At 34.9% G+C, this 18,510-nt stretch overlaps 4 protein-coding genes across 4 annotated transcripts; 2 read left to right on the top strand and 2 right to left on the bottom strand.

Moving 5' to 3' along the window:
* Positions 1-44: 44 nt before the first annotated feature.
* LOC123916987 (putative receptor-like protein kinase At3g47110) lies at positions 45-4,013 on the bottom strand. Its single transcript, XM_045968589.1, has 3 exons — positions 1,608-4,013; positions 851-1,448; positions 45-681 (listed from the first exon to the last, which is right to left on the bottom strand). Exons 1-3 carry the CDS (start codon positions 3,678-3,680, stop codon positions 260-262), a joined length of 3,093 nt encoding a protein of 1,030 aa, XP_045824545.1. The 5' UTR covers positions 3,681-4,013; the 3' UTR covers positions 45-259.
* A 5,091-nt stretch (positions 4,014-9,104) lies between these two features.
* On the bottom strand, positions 9,105-12,103 carry LOC123916986 (tRNA-splicing endonuclease subunit Sen54). The gene is made up of 5 exons (XM_045968588.1): positions 11,959-12,103; positions 11,650-11,790; positions 10,929-11,060; positions 10,398-10,799; positions 9,105-9,726 (listed from the first exon to the last, which is right to left on the bottom strand). Exons 2-5 carry the CDS (start codon positions 11,778-11,780, stop codon positions 9,588-9,590), a joined length of 804 nt encoding a protein of 267 aa, XP_045824544.1. The 5' UTR covers positions 11,781-11,790; positions 11,959-12,103; the 3' UTR covers positions 9,105-9,587.
* A 1,543-nt stretch (positions 12,104-13,646) lies between these two features.
* LOC123916985 lies at positions 13,647-14,655 on the top strand. Its single transcript, XM_045968587.1, has 4 exons — positions 13,647-13,869; positions 14,010-14,277; positions 14,357-14,390; positions 14,512-14,655. The coding sequence occupies exons 1-4, from the start codon at positions 13,720-13,722 to the stop codon at positions 14,537-14,539; spliced, it is 480 nt and encodes a 159-aa protein (XP_045824543.1). The 5' UTR covers positions 13,647-13,719; the 3' UTR covers positions 14,540-14,655.
* LOC123914545 (histidinol dehydrogenase, chloroplastic-like) lies at positions 14,544-17,933 on the top strand. The gene is made up of 9 exons (XM_045965748.1): positions 14,544-14,558; positions 14,655-14,678; positions 15,374-15,475; positions 15,937-16,038; positions 16,141-16,212; positions 16,296-16,358; positions 16,467-16,514; positions 16,946-17,116; positions 17,486-17,933. The coding sequence occupies exons 1-9, from the start codon at positions 14,544-14,546 to the stop codon at positions 17,522-17,524; spliced, it is 636 nt and encodes a 211-aa protein (XP_045821704.1). The 3' UTR covers positions 17,525-17,933.
* Positions 17,934-18,510: the final 577 nt, after the last annotated feature.

The following is an 18,510-nucleotide window of genomic DNA, read 5'->3' as shown; positions in this document are numbered from 1 at the left end:
GTTTCCTGCTTTCGACCCTTAATTCCCTGATATATATCGTAAGATTTACTAATGAATTATTAATAATTTCGCAGTAAGAATGGCAAGAGAATAATATTTAAAATTTTAAATGTTTAATAAGATACATTTTCTAAATTTGTATAGAGCACACAAAATCTCATAAATCGCCTTGATTGTATGAAACACAGTTTAACCATACTATCTAAAGATAGTGGTAGAAATGCATATCAATTTTTACCATATATTTCAACACCTGGCCTCAAATTTCAACTTTTGCATTATTTATCAAATAGTAGCTTTTAGTAGGACTCCTAATATCAGATTTTTTCATGAGAGAGTCCCTGGCAGCTTTTAGTTGGCGAACAGCAACTCTAATGCCAATGCGGTCATCTGGATTATCTAAAGTGCAAGACATGCCTACTCCCATAATTGCATTCACACAATGGATTAGTAGATTGGTGTCTTCTCTAGCAGGATCATCATGAAAAATGAGAGATAGCAGCTGAGGGTCAATGACTTGTACAGTCTTGTTTTCGAATGCTGATTGCACCCATTTTGTTATGCTTAGGCCTCCTGTAAAGCAATCATCCTGTGGAGTTTTCCCAGAGAAGAGCTCTAGTAACACTATTCCAAAACTATATACATCTCCCGCTGCTGAAGGTTTCTCTCCCCATCCATACTCTACATTGGAAAAAATAAGTAGTTTATTGTTAAACAAATCATAATAGAACTAAGAATATCAAATATTCAATGTTTTATTAGAATACTTATATTTGTATTAAATATATATACTTGAATCTTTGAATGAGTTAAAACATTCTTGACAAGAGGAAGGTATCAAGGTACTGACCTGGAGGTATGTAACCAATTGAACCCCTTAGAACATGAGTGGAGCTGATGGAAACTTGATTAGTAGATCTTTGAATCAGCAACCTAGCCAAACCAAAATCTCCAATCTTTGCAGTCATATCTTCATCCAGAAGAATGTTGCTTGGTTTTAAATCACAGTGCACAATAGGAGTTTCACTATCATTGTGCAGGTAATCTAATGCACAAGCAACATCTATAGCTATATTCACTCTCTCCATAAGGTTCAAACCATTTTCATTTGCATGATTTCTCCTCCCCTTAATCCAATCTTCCAAGCTCCCATTACTTAAATACTCATACACCAAAGCCAGAAAACTATTGTTTCTAAAGTCAACACTAGAGCATGATGTGATTAGCTTAACCAAATTTCTGTGCCTTGAATTCTTCATAGCCTCACACTCTGCAAAGAAACTCTTCAAAGAACCTGTTCTTAGAGTGTCAAGCACTTTCACCGCAACAGTATTTCCCTGACTTAGGTAGCCTTTATACACTGATCCAAAACTCCCAACTCCTATTAAATTTTCTTGGCTGAACTCCTCAGTTGCCAAGCGAAGCTCGTCATAAGAGATCAGTAGAGCCTATTATGAGAGAGATAATGTTAGATAATAGCTAGTTAAGAGTTAGCTAGGCAAGTTAGCCTTGATATCTTTGTTTGCATATAGACTCATATAGAGTCTGTTGTATTAATTATTTATCAACTGATCAAGTTATCAATAAATGAGATATTTAAGTAATACCTGTGGCTTTAGCTGTCCAGACGCTGTTGTTGCTGTTACCTTAACCATTGTATACTTCATATATAGTAGCAAGCCAATTGTGAGACATAGTCCCAATGTTAAAACAACAGCTATGATGATATAAAATCTGATATGTGTTCTTCTATGGAATTGAGGCACACATGCAACATGCAAGCATAGTTTTTTATTGCCTTCTAAGTGGACATCAGAGAGATTTTGGAAAACCCCACCACTAGGAATGGCTCCTTCTAAATCATTGTAAGAGAGGTTTAAAAGGTTTAGGACAAGCAAATTTTGAAGTTCAATAGGAATGGATCCTGAGAGTAGGTTGGAGGACAAGTCCAAAGTTTCCAAGCCTCTCAAATCTCCAAGAGCTTTTGGAATGGAACCTGAAAGTATATTCTTTGATAAAAGCAATTTCTCCAAGCTCAAACAACTGCTGATTGAGCTTGGAATGTTTCCATACAATCTGTTGTTGGAAAAGTCAATAGTTGCAATGGTTGGCAATTTCCCAACTTCAGGTATTGATCCACTCAACAAATTCTTTGATAAGTTCAAAACATTGCTCAAAGTTGGTAGATTGAGGATTTCAACAGGTATGCTACCATTGAGTTTGTTGCTTGATAAGTCCATGTAGAGCAGGTTTTGAAAATTACCAAAACTGATTGGTATTCTACTCACAAGTTCATTTTTTGACAAATCAATCTTGTTTAACTTTATAAGATTACCAAGAGAATTTGGAATAGCTCCTGATATCTTATTTCCATCCAGATATAGCTCTTGGAGTTCGTCTAACTGTCCTAACTCCTTTGGAATCTCACCACTGATTGAATTGTGGCTTAAGTTTAACAACTTCAAGCCGCTAAGAAGACCAATGGATGATGGTATACTTCCATTGAAACGATTTCCTCCCATGTATAAGTTTGAGAGTTCCTTTGAGAGATTGCCAATGGTTTCAGGAATCACACCTTCAAGCATATTTCCATCAATTGCTAGAAATTTCAAGTGAGTGCTGTTTGTCAATGAAGTAATGAAGTCCAAACTATTGACTCCTGAGGTGACTATCTTGTTATGGCCAATATTATACATGTGAAGAAATGGAAGGTTTCCTAAACCAGGTGGAACTGTTCCTTCCAAACGGTTATAGGCCATACGAATGACCCTAATGTTTGTGAGGTTGTGCAAAGACCCTGGAATTCTACCTGTGAACTTATTGAAGCAGAAATTGAAAACTAGTAGTTTTGGAAGTTTATGACCAACATCATAAGGTATCTCACCCCAAAAGGAGTTTGCAGCTAAGGCCAAGTTAACAAGGGAAGATAAATTGTATATTACTGGTGGAACAATTCCAGTAAGATTGTTAAGAGTGAGATCAAGCTCAATTAAATTATGTAACTTACCTAATTCACTAGGAATCCAGCCAGTAAGAGAGTTGGTGCCGAAACTTATATTCTTTAGAGAAGAAATATTTCCTAGAGATTGTGGAATTGTACCATAGAAGCTATTCCTTCCAAGTTTCAACACCTGCAGCTTTTTCAAGCTGCTGATGTCTTCAGGAATTCTACTTACAATCTTGTTTGAGGACAAATCAAGAATTTGAAGCTCATCTAAATTGGTAAGATTTGAAGGGATCATGATTCCTTCAAATCTGTTAGAACTCATATTTAGGACTCTCAAACTATATAGATTGGTGATTTGGCTAGGAATGATTCCTGTGAGCTGGTTATCCTGCAATTGGAGGGATTGAAGAGAGGACAAGTTACCTATACAAGGGCTTAAGTTACCTGAGAATCCAAAGCCTGAAAGGTCCAGGCCAGTCACTCTTTGGTTATGCTTGTCACATAGGACACCAGTCCAATTGCAAGGAGATGAATTATGGCTCCAAGAGGATAATGGGTGAGAACTAGAAGTGTCATTATTACTTAATTGAGATTTTAATGAGATCAAGGCTTCTTTGTCTGTGGTGATGCTTAGAGTGGTTGATGATACAACAAGGTTGTTGAAATCAAAGTGGATAATAAGGATCATTAATAAGGAAAAAATATGAAGATGTGAATGAGAAAACAAAGCCATGCTTGCTTATATATTCTTTGGTTTTGGTTTGCATGCAGGTTTATGATATTGATATTATGTCAAGAAGATGTGTATTTATAGCATCTTCCGGTGGCAACTGTAGCACACTTTGTTTATTTAGTTGTGAATCCTCTTCTCTTATCACATGTGTCATCCACTTTATTCAATCTTTCAACGTACATGATGGGTAATGGATTAATGGTGCCACGTACTGTACAATTTAAGTTTTCATTTTCACTACAAACTTATGCAAGCCAACTATAATTTTTAAGGTGGTGGAGCTGAAGTATTGAATGCACTGAACAAGTCTTCAGGGCACAGCGAGCGACTTCTATTGTAATCCTTTTGTTAACAATAGATATATAACACCTAAGCGTTGTTGTGATTTGACGCTGGACTTGATAGGAATGATCACGGTTCGATCCCCACAATTGCGATTGGGAGGGGGCTGAAACCACTCGATACCAGAACGAACTCCGAATCAGATTATGCGGTCCAGTAAGCCGTATACTGATGATAAAAAAAAAGAAAAAAAATAGAGATATAACAAAATAAGGAAAAGGGAACGAAGCTAAGATTTTAATATAAATTGCATCACTTAATAAAACGAAGATTACAAAGAAAATATATAGTAAATTTTAAAAGACTATACTACTAACTTATAAATATAAAAACCCAATATTTAAGCTACAAAAAAAATCTAATATAAACCTAAATTAGAAATTTATTTGTTTTTAACCATTACTCATTTTCAATTTATCCTCCTTTTCTTCTCATCCTCCACGGGTGGATCATCTAAGGGACGGGCAGATGCCACGATGCCCCTCAGATATCTTATATATAATATACTAAGCGTACATTAACATAATATTTGCACCCCTCAAATATCTTACGTATAATATATTAGACGGACATTATCATAATATTTGCATATTTCATAATGAATAAGGAGAGTTTTTTCAACAAGGGCTTGAACTCAAGCTCTTGTGGCCTTTTTTTTTTTTATGGTATTTGTATTCAAATAAATTGATTTGAAGGGCTCAAACCCACACAACAAGTGATAAACATAAAAATATTGGTCACTAGACTATTTATGTCTACTAATACAATTTTATATACACATTTTTTTAAAATTCGACTTTAGAATCAACTAATAAATTACACGGAGTATTATATTAGATACAATTTAATTTTTTTCTTCTATTTTTATATATAACTTATAAATTTCTAACACCCCAAACAAAATCATCTAATATCCTTCCTCGTCAACCAATTATATTTGTTAGATCATTCAAAATGTTTATAAAAACTATTAAGAACACACAAATGATTGGTTATGTGTCGATAGACGATGTAATTTTTTTACACTAATGAAGCATGAAAAAGAAGTTTTTTAATAATTGTCAACCATCACACATTACGTACCCATTTAAACATTAAACTTGTTCAAATTTTTTTAATGGCAAATTATTAATTATTAGTAGGGTCATGCTAAACAGTTCACCGGGACACTTGTTAAGCATACTAAAAAAGAATATTAAAAGATAAAGTTCATGCTTGAAAGATGACTTTTAATGTATTAAATGCATAAATTTCAAGGTAAAACTTTCATATTAATATGCTTAACTAGTGTCCGAAGATACTGTTTAATATTAATTTCCTTGTTAGTATACTACAAATATTACGTTAGTTTTTCATTTTAAGTTATGCGTACCCTTAGATGATCAACGTAAATGATGGATAATAAATAATGGACTAATAATGGTCACCGTATAATTTAAGTTTTCATTTTAGCGACAAACTTATGCAAGCCAACCACTAATAATTAAGATGGGGGACTTGAAGTCTTTAATGCACTGAACAAGTCTTCTTCGCATCCCCTAATTTCTTCACCATGGCCAGTATGTCCTACACTACACGATATTAAAATTGTATATGTATCATCTCACTATAGGGTGCAGTAGGAATTTATTTATTTTTGGTACAAACCTTATGAGCATTTAGAACGAGCATTAATAGTAGTTGACAAAGTCAGCTATCCCATTCTATTATCTCTCATTCTTCAAGGCTCCGTCAGGTATTATCTCAAAACTTGAATCTATGTTTAAACAATTTCTATGGGGAGGGAGTGAGGAAGACAGAAAAATAAATTGGGTCAAATGGGATAAGGTGTGTAGACCTTTAGATGAGGGAGGTTTGGGTTTAAAAAATTTGAGAGCTTTTAACGACGCTCTTTTGGGTAAATGGGATTGGAAGATTAGATCAGAAAGAGTAGGTCTTTGGTATAAAGCTTTAGTTAATAGATATGGAGAGAGTAACGGGATGATTAGTTGCGAGGGGAGAGGGAGTTCTCAATGGTGGGACGATATAAATCAATTAGATATAGGGGTTCGAGAGACATCTAATGAGTATTCAGTTAAAGGAACCTATAAGAAGATCATGGAGACTAATACAAGTTTGACCAATCTCTCGTGGCTGAAGATTTGGAATAAATCAATCCCGTCAAAAGTCTCATGTCTTGTTTGGAGGCTTCTTCAGAATAAAATAGCTACAAAAGATAATTTGTTTAGGAGAGGTGTCATCGGTCAAGGTTCTTTGATGTGTTGTGGTGGTTGTGGGACCGAGGAATCGGTCTTCCATCTATTTTTTGAATGTCCGATTTTTGCAGGTATCTGGTATGATGTTTCGAAATGGATGGGTATCTTAACAGCATTGCATAAAGAAGGGATGAATCATCTAGAGTAATTCGAAGGTCTTATCGGAAGTGGAAGAGCTTTCACCGAGAGAGTTAGGGTGATATGGTTCGCTTGCATCTGGTGCATATGGAGGTCCAGAAATGAGAAGCTGTTCAAAAATAAGGAAATTAATTTGATCAATATGGTTGAATATGTGAAAAGGTGGTCTTGGAATTGGTTAAAAGTTAAATCAAGCAGCATAGACTATAATTTCACTCTTTGGTATTTGAATCCTAGAGCATGTCTTGGCTGTGTGGACAATTATATCTGCTGCGGCTGCGATTTTTAAGAGAATCAAATTGGTACCGGAAGTGGATTGTGCTCATACTTTTAATATGTGGTGTAGAATCTTGTAAAGGAAAGGTGATTGAGTTTTCGGTATCTTTTTGGTTGAATCTCAAAATCCTTGTCCGGATTTGGCTCTAGATTTGAAGTTTTTGCATCATCGCATGTTCTTCAACCGTCTGGATGCTTACTAGTGACTTGGAGCGAGATCCCAAGAGATCCAAATTTCTCGATCCATATTTAGATTCTCTGTTCTATCCTTAATTTGATTCTATGTCTGGATGAGTAAATCTCTGTTTTCTAATCTCAGTATCGGTGATTCAGCTTAATTCTATGTAGTGGTGATGTTCCTCATTCTCTGTTTTGGTGCATCAACGTGGGAATTTTCATATTTTCCTGTAGTGTTATGGGAGGTGTATATCATGTATTAGACAATGAATTCTTGTACTGTTATTTCTTTACCTTAGCATTCCTTATGCTTGGGTTTATTAATATATTAGCTTTTGCCTTTCCAAAAAAAAAATAGTAGTTGACAAAGTAATTGTATTTCTGTTTTTTTTTTGGTTATATTGTCTTCAATAAGAATTGTTTCATGAGAACGAGAACAAAAAATATTGAAGTACTATAAAAAAATATTTAAATTAATTGAAGGGGTTTTCTAATGTGATAATTGAATAATTGAAGGTATTTTCAAAATAATATTATCAAATATGTTGGTTTGAGTTAAAAGTTAATGGAGTTGGAGATTTTGAGTTTGTTATTTATCAACACGTGTTTTTATTATTCAATATGACACTAGACTTCTTAAATCGTTACAGTTGTCCTCTTGATGAATAAAATTTAAAAACTTTTGTTTATAGATAATGGATATGGGATTGAAGAGACTCAATCTGTCATCATTAAATAAAACAAGCTTAAACTGCTTTGTTAGGATGAGCTTGGATGGAGGAAAGTCTGATCTGCCAGGCATAGATGTCTTTGTCTCAACTCTCAACTGCTGATCCTGAGAAAGAACCACCGCCGCCGCTTGTCACAGCAAACACAATCATGTCTATTTTAGCTGCTGATTATCCAGTTGAGAAGCTTGCATGCTATGTTTCTAATGATGGGGGTGCACTTTTAACTTCTGAGGCAATGGCTGAAGCTGCCAGCTTTGCTAATGCGTGGGTTCCGTTCTGCCACAAACATGATAGAGCCTAGGAATTCTTAATCATACTTCAACTTAAAGAGAGATCCGTACAAAAACAAAGTGAAACCTGATTTTGTGAAGGATCGTAGAAGGCTGAAGTGTGAGTATGATGAGTTCAAGGTCAGAATTAATGGTTTGCCTGACTCTATCCGTCGCAGGTCAGATGTTTTCATGCAAGAGAGGAAATCAAGGCCATGAAACTTCAGAGACAAAATAGGGGAGATGAACCTGTTGAGCCTATAAAGGTTCCAAAAGCAACATGGATGGCTGACGGATCTCATTGGCCAGGGAGTTGGTTGAACACTTCAGCTGAGCACTTAAAGGGTGATCATGCTGGCATATATAATTCAGGTACTAAGTAGCAAGCTTTAAAAATTGCTGCTTCTGATAATATAAAAAACTGCAGTCAAATGTGGCTTATGCAATCCATCGCGGTCGCAAAGACATCCGAACATTGATGTTGCGGCCCAGATTGCAGTTGCAGATTTTTGTTTAATAAAAAAAACCATGCTAAGTAGGTCTTAGAAGTTAAGTTTATTCTTGGGGAGTTGAGAATGAATAACTAACATTTAATGAATGCTATTTTGCAGGTGATGTTGAAAACTCCAAGTGATTTACCTCTTACTGGAAATGCTGATGATGCAAAGCTTATCGACTCGACTGATGTTGATAACCGTCTTCCCCTTGTTGTTTATGTTTCTGGAGAGTAACGCTCAGGATATGATCACAACAAAAAAAGCCGAGGCCATGAATGCATTGGCTAGAGCCTCAGCCATCATGTCAAATGGTCCTTTTATACTCAATCTCGACTATGACCACTACATCTACAACTCTAAGGTGGTTTGCCTATTAATTAAATGAAAACAAAGTGGTTTGCCTATTAATTAATGAATGCATATTTCTTGACTTTCAAAACAAAAAAATGAATGCATATTTCTCTCAAAAATTATAGATTCATATAAGTTTAATAAACATATCTTAGCCATATCATATCTTACACGACATTTGAAAGACATTCTTCTAAGATGCACATACACTTTAAAAGACATTTGGGGTAAAGAACCCAAAACCAGTGCATCCTATAATTGTCAGCAGAGCAGTAAAGCACCAAACATGAACCTGATTGTGAAGGAAAATCATTCTTCTAAGATAAAAAGAGTGGAAAACAATGGAAAATAAAGGAGATATGATAATATATAAATTGAAAGTTGAACGGTCCTAGCTCACCTCATTAATCTAAACTTCACCAATTTCATAACAATATAAAGATCATTAATGATTAAAGAATTTGAGTCTTCCAAAACAACAGCACTAAAGCAGATCAAGCTGCCAGTGAAATCAACAGAGAAAAAAAACTACAATAATAGATTGAACAACACATCCTTTAGTAATCATCATCCATTCAACCAACTAATTTTCTTATTCTCTGTCGTCTATAAAATCATAAACTAAGAGGCATGTTTTGCTAAACCCCTTGTCTTCAGTTTCTTGTTATGGTCAACAACAATACATGCACCTGCATTATTAAACTCCAGTTTGGTGATCACTGAGCCCATTTGCAGTGTTATCTTTAACCACGACTTTGGCAGCTTTGATGCATATTATTGAATCCTGCAAGCTATTCTATCATTACTATCCTCAGCTTCTTTCCCTCCCAACCCAGAGTGGAAATATAGAATTGATACCTTTACCAACCATTCAGGGTAGAATAGGAAGTTCAACCTTGTCAAATGAAAAGAAACTGACCCTTCCTTCTGTGACCAGGCAGACTTTCAACGGAATCCCCTCACATTGTTTCTCCAGGACTTCAATTTCTGCTCTAGATGGCAGATGACCCCTACCAGATTATACATGCAAAAACCAGTTTAATAAGGACCAAAAATAAGAAAACTTAGAGCCAGGGACAAGTTTGCATGGCATTCTATTCATTTATAAGGACCAAAAATATTGCGTGTAATTTTTCAGTTCAGTTTTTTAAATGAATTATCATAATGTGTGCTTATGTAGTCGTAATAGATAAACTTTACTCCCCGTCCTTCTTAGCCCACAAATTAAAGCTATTTCTTCAAAATGCCTATCAAATTCTCACGGAAGCTATGAAGCACATAAGCTACAATAGGAAATTGCAATTCTAACTGAGAAAAGTTATCTTATACTTCCAGGCCATTACCTTAAATTCCTATCAGAGAACTTACAACTACAAAAACCTTCTTCAATATTAATATTTACGGTGCAAAATAAAATAGCCACATTCCCTCCCAAGTGACAAAGCTGAAAATGCACAACCCCTGGCCATCTGAAGCTTGCAACATGGCACTGCCAGCGCATATAGGTTTCTGTTTATGAGGGAGTGCAATAATGTAAGCCACTGTATCTTTAAATTCCTATGAGTCACGTTCTCGATTACTACGGAACTTTTTCATTATTGTATAAAGATCACTTAACAATTAAATTTCTGAATCAAAAGTAATCATACATACTGATATGATCAGGAGATGCAGTAATTACCTAGACAAGTACAGCAGAAAATTTGGATCACCTGGAGAAGATTTTCTAAACCTGCTGTCTGGAAGATAAATATCAAAATCTGGCTTCAGATCGTTAATCTTCAGCTCGCCAAATAACTTACTGATGGAAAGCTCGACTTTGGAACAAGTGTCTACTTGTTGTTTGCTTTCTTCTGCACCTTCAACAGCAACAGGTTTCTGAGAACTCCTAATACTCTTCAAACTCCAAGCAACATCATGCCGCCCAATTATGTAACCAAGAGACTTGAGATGCCTGTAAGCCTCAAACAGCTCCCAACAACATCCATATTTCCCTCCTGCAACCTTTTCGTACATTTCTATTAGAGATATACTTCTATCTTCATTATCTACAAGATGTAAGGCTCCTAGTTCCATAAGGTACCTGTCAAATAAAAATTTACACAAGCACAACTTTTCAAAACATTTGATCCTAGCAAAATATATACATCACAAAATCCTTTTTGGCTAATTTATCTTCTAACATGTAATGAAAGGATGGCATATCACCTACAAAGTTTCCTCAATTGAAGTATAAATCTTGCCGCTGCGAACTATTCCAGTTGATACCCACATTTTTCCATTCTTCTCAATAACCTCTGCCATTCCCATCTCTTCATTCCATCTGCATTTGGATTTCACGTTCCTGATGAATGAAATGCAAAAACTTCATTTTAAAAACAATACTAAAACAGGGGAGGCAGACATAATTCCACTATTAAGAAACTATTTACATTTCATTCATTCATTCACTTCAAAGTATATTCACACTAGTAACCCCAATGAGCCTGCTGGAATTGTGTTATTTGTTTTTATCTGCTGACATGCACACTTGTGAGACTGTTATCTATGAAGCATGGACACAGACACAGACACATCGACACCTATAATAATTTGAAAAAATGATACAATTCAATGTAATTATAAGTGTTGGTGTCGGTGTCTGCACTGATGCATGTCCGACATCGGGACACACCTACTCCTAGGAGTGTTTGTGCTTCATAGACTGTTATATGGAGAGCTTATGGAGACAAACTTATGGCATGTCCATACGCAGTTTTCAGTTTATTTTCATAAGTTCTTGAGGATGGCTTATGGAAACAACTTATACCTTATATGAATACATTTTGACTTTATTTTACTTGTTGCTAAAGAAATAACTTATGCAATTATACATAACACTTAAAGCTTAACTCTTTAGTCCAAATAGGGCATAGTGTAAAAAAATACTTGACCTGAACTGCAATTTGGGCAAGGAACTTGATGAGTGAAGATCCTCTTCATCATCACTTGCATTTTGCAAATAGACTTCATCAACATCATTATTATCTTCATTTGAAGAATATCCCCACACTTTTGCTTCCATTAATCAAAACCTGTAATTTAAAATATCAATCAATTGATAGATAAAGGACCGAAAAGAAATAAAATAATCTTCTTTGTTCTCATTTAAAAATCAAACTCCATTATACTTCAAAGTTCAACTAAATGGAAAAGTTGTTTAAGAAAAATAGAGAGGATAGGGTTTAAGAAAAAGTATATACTAATTAGAGCGGTGGTCGGAGAAGCGGAAAAAGACGGTGACAGGGCGGCGACGGAAGCGGGGCGTAGGCGGCTGCAATGTCAGATCGGCAGCGGAGTAATTTCTTTTCTGTGCTTCAAGAATTATTTTGAATTTATTTTTGAAGTAAAAGAATTAAAAAAATTGGATTCTAGAATTTAAATTTTTCTTTTTGTAATTTTAATTCATTGGAAATTAGAATAAAAAACACCAGAAAATTCAAAAATAAAAATAAAAATTATATGCTATTAAAACACACATAACAAAAATCTTAACATGTTTCATTAAAATCAAGTTGGTATTAAAATCAAGTTGGTCAAGTGGCGATTGATTCTGAATTTGGTAGAGATGATTACGGTTCGATCCCCGCAACTGTGATTGGAGGGGCTGAAACTACTTGACAAATGTTATAATTAACAAATCATACCCTTAAAATATTAAAACGACAATTAAATATGAACGTTAAATCTGATGTCAAAAACACTTAAAAAGGAGTATCAAATAAGATTATTTGAAGTGGAAAACCAAAAACAAATGTTAGTGATTTATTTCCATTGACATAATATTTTTTTTTTATCTCAAATGACACTCACCTAACTATTTTACTAAAAAATAGTATAGTATAAAGGTCTGGTGGGAGGTCTCTAACAGTTTCACCGGGATTACGAGCAGGAGAGCTACTGGAGTGCAATACGTATCTCCGCTTAGGATGCACCGAATGACCAATAACCATCGGTTGAGAATTGAAATTCGAATATGATTTCTTAAAAGTTGTAATTCAAGTATAAGTAATTGTATGATAGTTATGATAAAGTATATAGTATGACACGTAGGCAGAGAGGTGAGGGTGTGCATGTCGGTGAACATTCCACTCATAACTAATTTTGTTATGAGCACATGATTATTGCCGGGTGGCATAGAGGGGTGAGATAATGGAAACATGATAGTGAATTTCGAAAGCACGTTAGTTTAGAAACGTAGTTGGCATTTGAAGGACTTATATCAGTTTATGAATTTAAATTTGATACCAATTCGAAAATTTTACATACATTTTGTCTAACTATTAGATATTTTGCATCGTGCCACAATGCGGAAGTAAAAAAATGAAAAAAACAATGTTGAAACAAATATTTAAACAACACCCTTAGCATATTATTCCAATTCAGCACATGTAATTAGATAATTAAATTAACAAAACAGTTACTTAGATTGTCAAATTATAATCAATACACATCGCTTACAATTTTGTAAAAGAATGATGAAAAATTAGCAACACTATCCCTAATGAAAGAAAAAAAAAGGATAAATCAATTAATCTTACAATACGATGCGCCCAAAGTGTCACTGTAGATTGCATATTTAGGTTCCCCTGCTCCTGTTCACCATTCCAAATTCCCTTTCCCTTCGCTTTCCTTTTTGCCTTTCCGGCCGCCAGGCTTTTGCTCGGCTCCTTTTCACCTTTTGGTCCGGCAGGCTTTTTCGTCTTCCTTTTCCATTTTCTTTGTCGTCGTTCGTCCTCGTTTTGGCTATATATGTGGGTTGGTTTCTTGTTGTTTCCACATCTCTCACTCTCCCCTCTTTTTGTTTGTTCATTGTTCCATTTTCGTTTTGCATTTAATTTGAGCTTGTTCTTGTTTTTTGTAGATTTGTTTTGATGTTTTGGTTTTTAATTGGGGTTGGGCTTGCTTGTTTTATTTTGAGCTTTATCTTTGTTTACTTATTTTTGCTTTTGTTGCTCACTTCAATGACTCCTAGGATTGATTGCTTGTCCGAGGTGGTTCCCGGAAGAACAGCTTGGAGGTTTACGGTTAGGGTTGCCAGAATTTGGGAGGTTTCCACTTATCTCAAAAATAACCAGGTTAACTCCGTTGAAATGGTGCTTGTTGATTCAAAGGTTAGTTGTCTTGGATCTTTTTTTATTCATATGGACTGTTTTTTAGCTCATGTTTTTTGCACCTGTTTGGTTGTACTTTATCTGAATTTTGATCGTAAGCGGTTTCCTCGCCTTATTGGTTCTGGCTTGATTTTTTCTAGGGTACCAAGATCCATGCCACTGTAAGAAAACAATTGCTCTATTTGTTCCAGCGGAAGTTGGACGAGGGGTTGGTTTATACCATGTCCTTCTTTACCGTTTCTTGCAGCGCTGGTGCGTATCGGACTACTTTGCATCCTTACAAACTTGTGTTTCAGATGAAAACTAGGGTTGAGTTGTCCGAGTGTCCTGAAATATCTCGCTTTGGTCTCTCTTTGAGTACCATTGCTGAAATCCGTGCTCTTCCTGCTGAATATGATCATTTAGTTGGTAGGTATTTGTTTTTTTTCACTATTGTGTATTGTTTTTGGGTTATTCTTGGTTTATAGCTTTGTTGTGTTTGTTGCAGAGGAGTTTATGTCCGACCTATTTGTGCAAACAAGGTGAGTTTTGCTTAACAACCATTCTCTTTTAAGGTTGCTGTTTTGATTGTTTTTATCATGTGATCAAAGCATTCTTACCATACTTTAGAATTTGTCAACCCTGTTTTCTTAATTTTTACAGATTAACTTTCGTTTCAGACTGCAGTTAACAGTATGTTTCTTAATCATGTTTTCATTTTGTTCATAGTATTCATATTTGTGGAATATTTATTTACTTTCATACATCTTTTGCATGACTTGTTTGTGCAGTCGAAACAGGAGTAGGTGGCAGGCAACCACACTGCTAAAGTGAGAATTCTAATCTATATCTCAAGTTTGTGGACTAAATGCTGTTTGGTTCTCAATGTAGGCATATTCAGAAATATTTTTGCCTTTTCATTGATCAAAGTATGCTTTTTATTCAGGAATTAGAAGTCTGGACGAAACCCAATAGTGAAAAATATCACCCAATGTATAGATCTTCTCTAAACTATTTTAAAGAAAATTAGCTCTTCCCATTTTCTTTGGTAACTAGAGTGGCCTTTTTGGTTAAAGATAAACAGGTTCTACACAGTATATGATGGTGCATGCATCTTTTTTTCCGAATATGACATTGTATACTATTGTACTGTTGCACTTTCTATAAGACATTAGACATACACTAAGACATTATCAGGATACTGTTTGTTTAATGATGACAGTAACTAATGCATTAGTCTTGTAGCATAATGATGTTTCTTCATCTTTCTTTCTTTATTCCACTTTGCCATGTCCATTCATTTTACATTGACCAGCAAAGAGAATGTTTACATGAACCACTTTCTGTGTTTTGAATATTCATATACAGGAATGGAATGATTCATTAATATTAATCTGTAATTTCTGCTGTGAGCCAATTTAATCGATCTGTTAAATACTATTTTACATCTGTTATGTGTTTGTATTAGTTACTGGATAATAATGGTGTGGATGCTAATGTTTTTTGTTTTTCTGTCATTTTGCAGCTTGATCCAGCTATTAAGGAAGCTTTCGATGTCGCCTACAGCAATATTTATGCATTTCATGCTGCTCAGAAGTCACCTGAGAAAAGTGTTGAGAATATGAAAGTATGTTAATCCTCATTCTCACTTTTTAGGTTTGGTTGGATTGATAAATTAGGGGCTTATGTTTCAAGACTGAATTGAGAGTTTTAAGCATACTGTTATGTATCATTAAGTTGAAATTTGAAATATTCAGTGGTTTTAATTAGATACCATTATATTGCTGTTTCATTAGATGTGTCACTTATGGTTTCCTCTTGCCAATTTACATGTCGAGAAGTAGATGCTTTCGGCATTATCTAGGAATAATTAAATAATACTAAAAAGATCAAAATGAGTAGTAGGTTATCTTGTCCAGTTTTGATGATAGGCTTCCTCATCTTTTGAATCCTCGTCTTTGTGTATGTTTTTGTCAATAATTTCTTGTCATTTCATTACCATGCCTCAAATGCTTGTTAATTCTTGGTTTTTAGTGTTCCCCAATAATATCTTATTTATGTGAGTCTTGAGTTTTTGCGAAAATTCAGGGAGTCCAATGCAAGAGAGTTGCAAGAAGTATTAATTCCGTGGGTCTTTATGTTCCAGGGGGAACTGCTGTATTGCCTTCAACGGCTTTGATGCTTGCAGTTGTAAGTTGAAAGGACATTTCATTAGCTCTTTTGTTTTTAAAGTTCTATAATTTATTTAGGTTTCGAGATTTAGCTGAATCTTAATTGTTTTCTATATACCAGCCTGCACAAATTGCAGGATGTAAGACTATTGTTCTTGCAAATCCTCCCACTCAGGATGGCTCAACATGCAAGGTATTTGTCTAGATCGTATAAAATTTATAATAATTATGATGTAATGTTTTGTTCTTCGGAGTCTGACTATTGTCATTCTGCAGGAGGTACTGTATTGTGCAAAGAAGGCTGGCGTGACTCACCTTCTCAAAGCCGGAGGAGCACAGGTTTGATGCATGATAATATACCATAAACCTTATCTGGTTTTGTAATTTGAATATATTATCATTTTTGTCAGATTAATTTTTATATATTTGTATCATTAAGCATTGCAGGACAAGCATGCAATTCCATCGCACATAGCTGCTGATTTGCTTTCTCAGGTTTAATGAGTTTTAAACTCTCCAATTTGGTTTACAACCATTATTCACTTTTCACAATGAAAATTGTTATCTTTTTCATCCTCTTAGAAACTATACCTGTATATTCTATTGTAATTTATACATTATTCTTAAAGCTTCTATTTCCATTTTCTACATTATGATTCCAAAATTCAATATAGGATCCACAATATTTGTCACAGATTCAACATAAGAATCAGTTGATGATTAATTACTAATATCTAGATAGCTTATAAACCAAGGAGATGGCTTACAGGAGCACTTAATTTATATGTGTGGAATCTGATAAACATCAGAGTTCTATTAGTCAATTTTGGATACACAAATAAACAAGAGAACACTAATTTTACTCCTTACCGTATTGGCTTCCTTGTACGTTTGCTAATATCCTTAAAACTAATTTACAATTTCAGGCTGAGCATGGCCCTGATAGTCAGGTTGTTCTTGTGATTGCTGGAGATGGTGTGGATCAGAATGCAATTCAGGAGGAACTCAGCAAGCAGTGTCAGAGTCTTCCAAGAGGCGAATTTGCTGCGAAAGCACTAAGCCACAGTTTTATCGTGCATGCACGGGATATGCTTGAGGTCAGTCTTTTTGTCCAAGTTTCTGTCTATAACCACTAAAAGCAGGTTGATGAGTTAGGCCTTGTTTGGATAAGGAGCTTAATTAAACACTTATAAGTTACAGTATAATTATAACATAAATGCTTATCATAAAAGTGCTTATGCATAAGCCAATCCAAGCAGGCCCTTAAGTACTACTCCTTTAGCTTGTTAAGTCTCAATCTACAAACAATATGTATTGGAGTTTTAGAAGTAAAAGTTACGTTTGCATCTTCATGTTTGTAATTGTCTAATTTTCTTTGCTCCTTTGATGTTTTTTGAATGTTAACATGCCATCTTGTCTTAACATTATGTAAAAAATCGATAATATGTATCAAATTTATTTGGTAGGTAAACTCTTTGTGCACATTCCTCTCTCTTCTAACTTAGGAAGGAACATTGACTACACAGTTGATGGCAATTAGGAAGAAGGCAGAAGGAACATTGACTTCACAGTTGATGGCAATTAGCAAGAAGGCAGCCGCTACTGCTAATTGTTGAGCTTAAACAAGCAGCATACCTATGTGATGGGAATTCGTTGATAGTATGAAAGGAAACACAAAATTGTATGTTTGAATTGGTGACGAGTTTGGATAAATTACAGTGACACTGCGGTTTCATTTAAACTTTAATGTGTAGTTTTTGCTAAAATCAGAATGAGTTGCCGGTGATTCTTCCAAACTTCGCTTCAATACAAACATACACACAGTGACAACATTGACTACCGGTGTAGTTTTTGTATGATATTTAACATTAACATCTTTTCCATTCAATGTGAAACTCTTACTTAGACTTGTCATTCCAACACATTAAATGCAAAACGAAAATGGAACAAGGAACAAATATTTAACATGCCAAGCACACTATCATAAACTTGCACTATACCATGATTTTCTCAGTGCACAAAGTTGAGCAGAAATATATGCATAAAATCTTTATTCTTCGGTTAATAATAATTTAACATGTAAACAGATTTAACTTAATCATATTTGTGACATTGAAAATTTGATCTAGCATTCTAGACATAATCCCCTTTGATTTTCTCTTCTTGCCATCTACATTTTCTTACCAATTGGCCGTGGAGGGATACTCTGCTCATGCTAAAGAAATTTGATGGATCGACTTTAGTTTTCACCTTTACTAACCTATTATAGTTACCCTTAAAATACCTATAACCCCAATGAAAGGCTTGTATTTTAAGATGTTTTCTCTCCCGACCCCCCTCGTTTCTTTTCTACCCCTCAAAAATATAATTTTCCCCCTTGCGGTTTCAACCATTTTTGCCAAAAAACTTCGGTTCGTATTCACCGAAGCCAAATATTAGACCATTTCGGTAACTGCAAACCGAACATTAGCATTTTCGGTACACAAAAAAC

Source organism: Trifolium pratense, linkage group LG3 (genome assembly GCF_020283565.1).
Source record: "Trifolium pratense cultivar HEN17-A07 linkage group LG3, ARS_RC_1.1, whole genome shotgun sequence".
NCBI lineage: Eukaryota > Viridiplantae > Streptophyta > Magnoliopsida > Fabales > Fabaceae > Trifolium > Trifolium pratense.
The sequence above is the reverse complement of the archived record's forward strand: the minus strand, read 5'-3'. Positions and strand labels throughout refer to the sequence as shown.